General features: G+C 35.8%; 1 protein-coding gene across 1 annotated transcript in view; it reads left to right on the forward strand.

The window, feature by feature from the left end:
• The window catches only part of GREB1L (GREB1 like retinoic acid receptor coactivator), a 235,760-nt gene that overhangs the window by 110,338 nt on the left and 112,964 nt on the right, over window positions 1-12,458 (forward strand). The window contains exons 4-5 of the mRNA XM_036322498.1: window positions 8,174-8,333; window positions 8,536-8,733. Coding sequence (XP_036178391.1) covers window positions 8,177-8,333; window positions 8,536-8,733 — 355 coding nt within the window. The 5' untranslated portion in view covers window positions 8,174-8,176. The remainder of the gene's footprint in view (window positions 1-8,173; window positions 8,334-8,535; window positions 8,734-12,458) is intronic.

The raw sequence follows: 12,458 nt of genomic DNA on the forward strand, positions 1-12,458 counted from the left end.
GGAACATCTGGAAAGCGGTCAGAGATGGAGCTGAGGAGACAGGAGAGAGAGAACTGTTGCGTTTTGTTACACCAGGTGCTAGGAGGAAGCCACGTTGGCCTTTTTGATATGGGAGGCAAATTCTGTGGGCCCTGGAGTTAGGCTTCAACAATTGAAGAGGTCAAAGGACAGCTGAGTGGGGTCAGTGAGACACCATGGGGTGTATTTTGTTACTTAGTAAAAGGAGCAGCCTCCTAAAACCTTAAAGGATTCTCTTGAAAATCTGTGTTGTGAAAAGGTTTTATGAGTCTCACGGCAAAACTCCTGATTTATCTAAGGAATGCTTGCTTTTGTCTAATGGAAGGATAATCCTTACCAAATGTTGGCAACTACTATAAGAGTCAATATAGGTCTGAGAGAATAGTTAGGGTTTGAAGCGTACTTTGCTTTCCAAAATATTTTTCATTTTCATGTGTTTCTCTCAGTGAAGAATTTTGCACTGTTGAAATATCACCCTTTTATTTCCTTGGAGCAGAAAGTGGGGGAGAGATAGGGATAAAGAATGAGCCTACATTAATTTAAAAATCATTCTAACAAGCTTTTGACTGGCCCACAAACAGGATATTACAAACCTTTAAAAAACACCAACACTTGTTAATCCTAAAACGTTATCTTTGAATTTTAATGTTTCTGAATTATAGAAGATTTTTTTAAATTTAGGTGTATTTCATAGAAGTGGGTATCAGTTAGTGAATAACCTTAAACCTTGTGTTTCTCCCTGAATGTGTTTCTTGCTCATTGTGTAGTTTAAGAAGAAAATGCTAGAATTAAGAATAAATAATTTAAAAAGCAAATATAATAGAGAATTTTCTCTTTGAAGGGAAATGAAGAAGGGGAGGGCGGGGGAGGATTCTGCATGTTGTAAGAGCTTTCTTTCCACAGCCCATGACCTCAACATACCACTTTATATGATTGTGGATATCTTTGAAGGGTGTCCACTGATAGGTAGTAAGGAGACTGTTAGAGGAATTTGGTAACTGTTCCAATTTTATACACTATATACTTGTACATATACATAGAGAGAGCATATATTACAATATGTATTAGTAAGAGAAAAAGATAAAATGATGAGAAGTATACAGTAGGCTTTGTTTAGCATTTTCTTACTGATTTATAAATTTAAAATATGTGAATTATTTGTATGTGTGATTTTTTTTCTATTCTTTTTGATAATTACTCATTTTAAAGCAACCTGTACTTAAATGTAGGGCTTAGTATGCAGTGTGTTCAATGTCTACTTTCTCAAGGTTAAAGTGCCTTTCAACAACTAATTTAGAAACCTAAGTGTAGTGACTGATAATTGCCTAGAGAAAATCCACAGCTGTTTAAGTAGCATTGAAATAGCGGCAAAACTGACAAATACAATTAGCCATGTTAATAAGAAGATGGAAAGACAGGCAGATGACAGTGTGGAAAGATGAAGGCAGAGGGAGTAGCAAAGTCCATGTGAGAGCAGAATGTTCAGTTTGCTTTGAATTTCCAGTGCTTTTTCTTTCAAGCTAAGTCCCTCTTCTACTACTCTCTGAACTACCAGAATGGGTGTTTTTGTCCTGTTTTTAGCAAGTTTACTAATTCAGATACACTTGTTCAGTTCCTAACTCACATCTAATTTTGAAAGATGATGGACAGGTGTTTGGCAGTACTGTTTAAGAAAAACAATCAGATTTTGCTGATTCTAAGGCACAATTTTAGTTGTGGTGCTTTTAAAAGTCGATTTTAAAGGTATTTCTATTTTACTATAATTACTATGAGTGGGAATTCCTTTATCTCTCTTCATACCCTTATAATTCTTATTACTCATTCAGTTACATCCCAAAGGAGCCCAAAGCCTTGTTTCTAGATTTAGTGACCCCGTATTACCAAAACAAAACCTGCAGAAGTCTTTAGTATATTATTGCTAATTATATTTATCTGGTTAATGTTCATAGCTCACTTTCCAAACAACTTATTAGGAAAATTAAATTGGGACTGGTAAATAAGAGAAATTAGATAAATATTATATGAAAAATTATTTCGTTATCTGTGCCCTTTCCGTGTTACCTTTAACGCACCCAGTGAGATGTGGAAAATTATTATAGTATCTTTTGAAATGCTACTCTTCATGTGGGAAATTGGCTGTTGCCTCTGGTGTGTTGTGCAGATTTTAATAGTTGTTGTGATAAATCCCCAGAAGTTTGTTGTCTGAAACCATAGAGACTGGGAACTCTCTGAATAAGACAGCCTTGATGGATGTGGTAAGCCACACTTGGGAAGCATTTCTCCTTATTTAATGTTTTCTGTTCTGGATTATTGACTCTTCTCCCTGTTGAAAAATTGGTCTCTGGTGGCATGGTAGAGGTCACACATTGCCTATTATTGTTTTGCTTCTTTGATCTTACACAGGGATTGCCTCTGGTAATTATACTAGTTCCAGAGAGTCTTGACGAGATGTGTTTATTTTACAGAAGAATTTCTGGTATTTCAAGGAGGAAGAAAGTAAAGATTTCCAATAGTAACATGTAACTCTGTCACAAAGGAAACATAGCATTGTACTTTATCTTTTAATTATGACAGTTTTTAATAATAATTATTAAATGAGTTGGAATATTACAATAGTTATTTCTATAACAATTTAAGATATATTATGTATCTATAAAGTATTATTGGTAAAAATGGTTATTATATAATTAAGTTATTAGGTCAGGGTTTTTATTTCAATACCAAAAATACTTTGGCCTCCAGAAATTGTCAAGGGATTCATCCACATTTAAATGTACAGAACCATTAAAAGAGACTGGAAATTTTATATTTTAATCTGTTTGCATTTTCTAAAGATTTTTAGCAAGGAGGATGAATAAAAATAAAATAAAACTTTTGTTTTGAATGCTTGGTTAGCTTTGTGATTTTTGGAATATGCTTAGGAAGAGATAATATCTCTTCAAATCCACTTAATGTATAATTGGATAAAACACAAAAAAGCTCAATATGTTTATTTTTTAAAATTTGGTTCCTATTTTTAACAAAATATTTTCCCTCAAGAACCCATAGTCCAGTAGGGGAGTCAGACAAATACTAGATCCAACTATTAAGAGTGACAAATATCAATTTAAAGAATAAATGAAGAGTACAAAAAAGAACTAAAGAGAACTGTGTAAATGTTGGTTTAATTTTGGATTATGGATTCTATAAGAACTCCCAAGAACCGTGTTTGATTTCTTTGTCTAGTAGTCACACATTCTCATTCTCATTTGTGAATATGTGTGTGTGTGTGTGTGTGTGTGTGTGTGTGTGTGTGTATAAATCCTCACCCAAGAATATATTTTTCATTGATTGTGGAGATGAAGGAAGAGGGAGAAAGACAAATATCAATGCGGAAGAGAAATATCATTTGGTTGTCTCACACATGCGCCTTGACCAGGGATCAAACCCATAATCCTTTAGTGCACAGACAGTGCTCAAATCATTGAGTATACCAGCCAGGGCATCATCAGTGAATATTTTTAAGAAAAAGGGCATGTAAGCAGTGATGCTTATAGCACATAATTTTCTTACACAGAGTCTTAAGAATCTACTGGCTATAGAGGACAGTAATGTTTTGTATATATGATTGTAAAATTTCCTAATGAGAGACTAAACAAATTGCCCAATATGGTACAGGCTGGTGGGTGCAGAATTTGAATTAAGGTCATCTGACTCCAGAGTCTATGTGCTTAACCACTTCAATAGTAGGATTTATATAAATGCTGTATGTCTTGGTGGGTGATTGTTAAAGTTTGGAAAGTGGGTGACAATAGTAGAGAAAAGGGTAACAGAAAACTGACAACTTATACAAAGTTATCTTTTTAGTACTATGTCTGGCACATAGGCAATAAATTGTGCCTTAAAAACCCCCACTTCAAACCAAAACCACTACACACACACACACCACACATAGACTTTACCATCTTCACTTTCAAATAATGTTTTAGTGGGGGTGGGGGGAGGACACGGGCATTTTAGTCTAAATTTGAACCCTATTTTCATCATTTACAAACTAGATAACCTTGGCTTGTTGCAGAAACTAGATCATTTGCTCTGTCCACCTGTCCCTCATTCTGAATCTGCTTGTCTCCTTGTGGTTTCATTTACTTGTTCCTCGGTCCTATAAATGAGAGTTAGCTCTAGAGGTTGGACTGTAATCATTACACCCATCGGCAAGAATGCTTCCTAGATGGTGTGTGTGTTTCATATTATCTCCCATGGAGAGGCACACAGCCTCTCATTGCCTCACTTTTAGTGGTGCTAAGTTTGATCAGTGGGTTCAGGAAGTGTCAGCCTGATCCCTCCATTATAAAGTTCTCCATCAGCATTTTATCTAATGGTATCACTTGATATCATTGTCAAAATGAATTTTGCAGTAAGGGTTGCAAATTGGTAATTTTATAATTCTGTCATTCTTTCCACGTTTATTATAGTAAGAATTCTTCATTTTTAAAAAACCCTCTTTCTCAGTAATCAGGATTATTTGGTTACTTTAAGTACAGGAAGAGCAGAATGAATGCTTCACTCTTTCCTTTGTCTTGTAGTAGGGTTCAAATAGGTGCTTTGTTTTTATTTGTTTTGTTTTCCAAAAGGAGTGCTCTCCTTTTCTCTTGAATATTAACATTAATGTGAGATTTTACATTTTAAATATGCTTTAGTCCATTGCATTGATTTTCTTTTATGTTGAGTTTCTCTAATGTTGGGCCTATGGGAACACTTCATGTTGACTCCTGTGTCTTCTGATATGACCATTAGTCCTTGACAGCTTCGTTGCTTTCAGGAACAAGATGTTCATGGTTCATCTTTTGTCTTTCCTGCCCCAAATCTGGAAATGGCCATATCTTCCAGGAACTTTGATTCTTTTCAATGGGAATGATATTGGGAAGTACTTATTATTGAATTGCCATTGTTTCTTGGACTTTTCAGTAGACAATGCTTGGGAATAAAAATTTGAAACCTTTTAAAAAGTAAATTATTACCTCATATATCTATCCCCATCTACCTGCTTCAGAGCCTAACTAGCTGTTAAACCAGGCAACCCTAAAGTAGTATCCTAGATGCAGTTCTTTTTCTTTTAGCATGTACATGATTTTTTTATTGATTGAGAGAAAGGGAGAGAGAGTAAGAGAAAAAGAGAGAGAGAGAAAGGAACATTGATTTGTTGTTCCACTTATTTACACATGCATTGGTTGATTCTTGTATGTGCTCTGACCTCAGATTGAACCTACAATCTTGGCATATCAGGACAGTGCTCTAACAAACTGAGCTACCCGGCCAAGGACCATGAATTTTTTAGTGTTTTTCTTGTTCTTATCACTAACTATGATGATCCTTTTAACAGTACTTAAAAATATTGTTTATCTCCTCCAGATAGTTGTTATTAAAAGTTAACCTTTACGCCAGAACCGGTTTGGCTCAGTGGATAGAGTGTCGGCCTGCGGACTCAAGGGTCCCGGGTTCAGTTCCGGTAAAGGGCATGTACCTTGGTTGTGGACACATCCCCAGTGGGGAGTGTACAGGAGGCGGCTGATCGGTGTTTCTCTCTCATCGATGTTTCTACCTTTCTATCCCTCTCCTTTCTTCTCTGTAGAAAATCAATAAAACATATTTTTTTAAAAAAAAGTTAACCTTTACTAATAGCCCAAGTGCAGTACCTTAAAAATATTTTTATTTGGTCAAAAGAGAAACTTGTTGAGGGGGTACAGCTGAGTCAGTACAAGTATACCATAACTGGGGGAAATGGTTTGGAATATTATGCTAGAAGGCTGTAGTAGAAATTCCAACTCTTAATGAGAGGTTCTCATTCCAAGCACTGGAATGAATTTTATTTTCTCTGGAATCCTGAAGAACCAGAAAGGGGTGGAGGGGATGTTCACTTTGCAAATTCACTTGTTCTTACCGTCTTTTTAAATAAGAAGTCTATTTTTCAAAACTACAAAATAAACGAACAAGCAAAATAGAAACAGACTCATAGAGAACAGACTGACAGCTTTCAGAGGTGAGGGGGTTTATGGAACTGGGTGAAAAAGGTGAAGGGATTAAGAAGAAAACAAAACTCATACACACAATAGCATGGTGATTACCAGAGGGAAAGGGGGATGGGGGAGGGTAGAGAAGAGTATAGGGGGATAAATGGTGATGGAAGGAGGCTTGAATTGAGGTGATAAACATGCAGTACAATATACAATTGACGTATTATAGAATTGTACGCCCGAAACCTATATAATTTTATTAATCAATGTTACCTCAACAAATTCAATGAAAAATAATAAAATAAATAACAGCAAAAACAAAAACAACTACATGTTCAGCAATAGCATTGAATTACCAATGAGAAGGATCAGAACTTCATACTAAGCACTAAAGAAGTCTATGGTCAGTTCTATAATTCTTCACATTATTACCATTTTTAACAAAGCCCAGTTATGCTTTCATTTGGAATAAAGTTGGTCAGTTTCTTTCACTCTACCAAGTCTCTTCATGGTTACTTCTCTTTGTCTTCATCTGAGCATTGCTGATGCTCTTGAGGGATTATGTATGCCTTTTATGAGTCCTTACCCCTGGAACTTGGCTCTCTCTTCCTGCTGAGCCCAGATGCATACGCACTTTCCTTCTCAACCAGTCCTCCAGGGACTTCCTCTAGGAAGTCAATCCAAGTTGGAATTCCAGATAAAATTTAATATATCTCTCGCTCACTTTTCTGGGAAAAGTAGGGCTAAGATATTCTCAAAATTGCCTTTCTTGAAATGAGATTTACCCAAGTTGAGCCTATGTAATACTATAGGAGTACAGGATTTATCATCACATGGCTAGATATCACCCTTACCAGTTGGGCGATAGTGGGCAAGTCAGTTGGCTTCTCCAAGCTTCAGTTTTTTAATCTATGAAGTGGGAAGAGGTCATACAGACTTCAGAACACTGAGAATTAAATAATCTTTATAAAGTACTTAGTACACTGCCTAGCCCAACAGTTCTCAGACTTTTCATCTCAGAACCTTTTTATACTCTAAAAAACTGAGATTTATTTATGTAGATTATATTTATTAGAAATTAAAACTAAGAAATTATAAAATATTTTAATTAAAAAATAGTAAACCCAGGATGTATCAACATAAATAACAAATTTTATGAAAAATAACTCTTTCTTTTTTTAAAAGTTAGTAAGAAGAGTAGTCTATCTGCATTCAATTTGTTGCAATGTCATACATCATACAGCCTCTAAAAATTTACACATACAAGAGAATGAGAGTGGAAAAGGCAAATAATCTCTTAGTAATAGTTTGAAAAGAGTTCTGACCTCATGAACCTCAAAAAGGGTCTCAGGGACCTTAGACCTTACTTTGAGAATTGTAACGAATAGCACATGAAAAATTGTAGTTATTATTGATATACATGGAAAATTTTGTAACTAGCAAGTTCTGTACAAGTATTAGTGATGAGAATTAAAGACCATTACTTCAGAACTTCTTATTATAAACTCCTGAAGAGTCTCAAATAAGATTGTGATTCAGATGGAGCAAAAGACACAACAGTGTTTTTCAAATAAATGCTGGTAATGCATAAATGAGTCCTCTGAGTTTAAAAGGCTCAAATCTTGCTTTCAGAAATTTGTCAATTAAATATATCATCCTAAAGCTTTCATTTTTTTTTTCCCCAGAGAAGAATCTTTCCTCCTAGGGTAATAAGATCTTAGTAGAGAAAGAAGTAGAGATTTACTCTGAACCACTGATAGAGTTGGTGTAGGGTTATGGTAGCCACCAGTATTAACGTTGGAGGTGTGGCCCTTTGTCACCTGGTTGGGCTTCCCAATTGACAGGTCAGTCTTGATTTACTGGTTGGAGAACTTGGCATAAGGCATTATTACTGCTTGATTCTCAGATACAAGATCCTTTAAAGTGGCTTTTGAAATGTGTTTGGGCTGTAAAAACAAAAGGCAATGTGACCTGATAACAGATACTTTAAACAAATTGTCGTAACAAGAAATATATGTATAGTTCGTATAGTTCATATGTTAAGATATATGAATTAGTTTATATCAGCTATATGTGTATTCTGCAGACATATGGTCCTCTAACTATATAATTTTCTCCTTTTTTCCTCTTTTTTTTTGGGGGGGGGGGGGATGGTGGTGTAGACCATGGGGAATTCATATGCTGGGCAACTGAAATCTGCTCGATTTGAGGAAGCTCTCCACAATTCCATAGAAGCCTCTCTGAGATGTAGTAGTGTGGTACCACGGCCAATTTTTTCCCAGCTCTACTTGGACCCTGACCAACATCCATTCTCACCTGCAGGTAAGTTTCTCAATCGCATACATTCCTAGATTCCTTTTAAAAGAAGTGGGCCTTCCAAATTGGGGGCCTCTGAAATAAACTGGTTAATTGTTAGAAAATGCTAGTCTACCTGTCTTCAGACATCTTTCAGAACTATGTTTTCTTTTGATTATCTTTCCTCAACATCTTTTTATTAATTAGCTATGATTTATTTGCTTGCCAGATGTAAAACCCAAAGTGGAGGATCTGGATAAAGACTTGGTACAACGCTACACTCAAAATGGAAGCCTGGATTTTTCTAACAATCTAACAGTTAATGAAATGGAAGATGACGAAGATGATGAAGAAATGTCTGATTCAAATAGCCCACCAATTCCCTATTCACAAAAACCTGCCCCAGAAGGGTCTTGCACTACAGATGGTGGGTTTCACTTTTTTTTTCTTTAATCCCTCTAATATTGCCTGACTAGTTTCCAATCATTAGATGTTGTGCTCAAGGCTAGAAACCAATAATTACAGAAAGGAATGAAGAATAATTATGCTCTTACATTATCTCCTGTGACTTCATAGCAGGTGTTATAAGAAAGGCAAGTATTATCACCCCGTCTTATCGATGATGAAGGGACTAAGATTCACAGCAGTTGATGACTTTTTGAGATGGTATGTGACAATGGCAGACTCGGGTCATGTTTTGCTAATACTCCAGGTACTTCCTGCATGAATGGTACTACTTTAGGAAGTTTTTAGTGTTTTCTTTTCCTACTTCTTTCTTTTCTACCCACAAAACAATAACAGAGATAACAGATGATTTATATTTACCTTTTCCACTCATCCAGTATATTGTTATCTATAGAAAAGAAAAATGTATTTTGTCAACCACCTCTTCGACCACACTTTAAAAAAGAAAATCCTAGTCCTAATATAAAACATTTTCAGGACTTCATGGTTTTGGTGATGTCACAATTTAATTTATACCTTATTTTCTCCATTTTGTGATATACAATGCTGTTTTCTGATCTTCCTACCCTAATTAGTATGTGGGTTCTACTTTATCCATATTAGCCAAACTATAACTTTTATATCCATACTGATTTGGACCAGAGGTGATTCTAAATTGTGAAAATCTTGGGGGTGGAAGGGAGGAGAAGATAAGGAGGGGGTAAAATTTGAGGACAGTCCTTCCACAAAGCTTGAAGTACAAATAATTTGGATAAACTAGATTCAAATATGCCAAGCCAGATGAATGAGTCTGCACTGTTTGGAAATTTTATTTTCTCCTTGATTTCTCTCTATCTATATCTCTTCCTCTCCCCCTCCCTTTCTTCCCCCTCCTTCAATCCTTCTCTCTTATCTGATAAACTTACCTAGGGGGATTTGGAAACCTGAATAATCTTCCTTGTAGCTTATCTAGCCTGCTTCACCACAGGTGGTCTCTAGCAAATGAATACTACTGCTCTTGGAGTTGGGCCTGCTTCTGGCACATCATTCCTTATGTATTTATTGGCTTCCACATGATTGATTTCTTTTGCCGATACTTAATATATTAGCATACATATCAATTTATTCATTGATGTATTACAAGCCTTTAAACCTGTAGAGGTGTGGGAGGTGACTGGCATTTGGTTTCCACTTACCTGTTTTATATACATTTTCATGCCTTTTATTTAATTAATGAGTCAACTCATATTTATCAAATAATAGCTAGAAGTGGAAATAGTGCTTAAAATATTGTTGGATTGACATCAAGAACCTTGTTCTATGTAAGAGTTAAGTAGAACCAGAGTAAAAGCTTTAGGGGATCATTGTGAAATATCAAATTTTATACCAAAATGGGGGGAAGGGTTCCCCCTTTTTTTCCTGTGCCCTAGGTGTGTTTTTAGACTGCCTTTGAGGTATCTGGCTCCATTGATATTATATATAACCAGGTATGGAAAGCTATTTATGACTCACCAAGTTATAAACTCAGTGATCTAGCAGATAGCAAGTGATTCCGTGAAGCATAAGGGAAGAGTAATAGTTATTTTAAAGAGAATAGTTATTTCAAAGAGGATAGTTATCTTAGAGGCGCATTTTTTCCTAACGAAAAAGGAACTATTTCACCTAAGCCCAAGATTCATATTCTCAGACAACCCCAAAATACTAGACACACTTAGATTCCATCAGCTACTTTGGTTTCTTATAATTAATTAACATCCGTTATTTGTTTCCCCCCTTTAATTCACCTGAGGTGACGTGGTCATTAAACACAAAAGGTATCGTTTGTAATTTGATAATTCATAGCTCATCCATGGCTCTTTCAATTTGACTCATCTAAGGTAGTTCTAAGAGTCTTCTCACTCGGAGCCCTGAAATGTTCCTTATAAAAATGTCAGTAAAATAGGGCAATGTGATGCTGGACTTGCTTCAGTGGACCACCTTCCTGTCGTGGGAAATCCTGTATTTACCTAAGGCTTAAGGAAGCTGAAGCTATTTTTAGAGGTCATTTAGATAAGCAGATACTTCACACCTGATGGGCTTCTGGGGGGTTACCATTCAGATGTAAATTTTGGTTGCTAATTTCTTATGTAAATTATTGGAATAGAGTAGTTTCCTACCCTGCTGGGAGGCAGTTGAGTGTCTAAAAGGGTGAAGAGCAACCAAATTTTAGGCCTCCAAATACTGCCTTGATTACTTTAGTTTGTATTTACAGCTGTTTCAGTAAACTTTTCCCTCCCCCCATTTAGATTACTCTGTAACCTTCAAATTGGAGATAATTGGAGAATGCAAATTGGGTTCTGTGAAGTGAAAACCTTGGCTATTTTCTTAAGGAAATGCAGATGAAGTTTATAAAGAGGAGCCCTCTTACTATTTTTTTAAATTAATTTGCTGCAAGGGTCTTGGTTTTGGACAATATTTTACTTTTATTCTCAGAAAATGAGACTATTTAGAGGCACATTTGTCAAATAAATTGCAATTTGTATGCCCACCTCAATGATAGCTTATCTTTCTTGCCCATGCTTTCTCCAGGAGCCTCTAAAAGAAACATTAGATCTTTCTTTCGGGATTAGTTCAGAGATAATTCAAAATTATCCTACAGGGAGTAGTAAGGTTTCTTTTATTTTAATAAAAGATTTTAATTGAGCTTTAATATTGATCTTTATTAGGTCAATAATCTAATACATCTCTAACAGTGGGGAAATAGAACCACCTGTTACACCAGATATTTGAATCCCTGGGGGTTTGAAAATCATTTGTTGGGGAATGCTCTAACTGATACTCTTGAGGTTCCATATAGCTCTGATGGTCTAAAAAGGTTTGCAATAATTTGCAGATTGGTACAAATTGGTACAGGCTTAAGGTTCTATCTAGTCCACTCTTCCTAATATAGAGTGACTCAAGGCTGTAGATGTATTACTACTGCCAGTATTACTCCTGGTGACAGAAACAACTCCCCAGGCATTCTGTTTGCCATCAATTGGCAATCGTGCCAGGCTAGCGTGGATCAGTAGTTAAGCGTCAATCTATGAACCAGGAGATCAAGGTTCAATTCCCGGTCAGAGAATATGCCTGGGTTGTGGGCTTGATCCTCAGTGTGCTCCATACAAGAGGCAGCCGATCAATGGTTCACTCTCATCATTGATGTTTCTATCTCCCCCTCTCTGAAATCAATAAACATTTATTTTTTAAAAAAATAGGCAGTCGTGATCCTCTCATCACTGAATTTGGGGAGATATTACTTTTTGGAGCAAATCACAATAAAGGTGATACTTCTTAGGGAAAATGTGTTTCTAGGTTTATTGTCTATATGTAAATTAATAAATCCTTTGATTAAAAATTTAGTGTTCCTTTTAGGACTTTAAAATGCCTCCAGATTTAGTATTTTAGAATTTGGTGGAAAAGACTATGTTCACCCCTCATAGTTTTAGCTCTGGATTATAACTGTTCTTAGTTTTTCTTTAGCTAAGTTGAATAGTATGCTTTTTATCTGTTTCCACATAGTAAACGTCCCATGTCTTATATCACTAAACTTTACTGGACTCATTATGTAACCTTGGGCAAGTTCCCTAACCTTTTTGAGCTTCAATTTCTTCATCTATGAAAAGGAGATAGTGGTACCTACCTACAGTTGTTGAGAGGGTTAAATAACATAATTTAAATAGTGATTAG

Source organism: Myotis myotis, unplaced genomic scaffold, assembly GCF_014108235.1.
Source record: "Myotis myotis isolate mMyoMyo1 unplaced genomic scaffold, mMyoMyo1.p scaffold_m19_p_9, whole genome shotgun sequence".
In the NCBI taxonomy this organism is placed as follows: Eukaryota; Metazoa; Chordata; class Mammalia; order Chiroptera; family Vespertilionidae; genus Myotis; species Myotis myotis.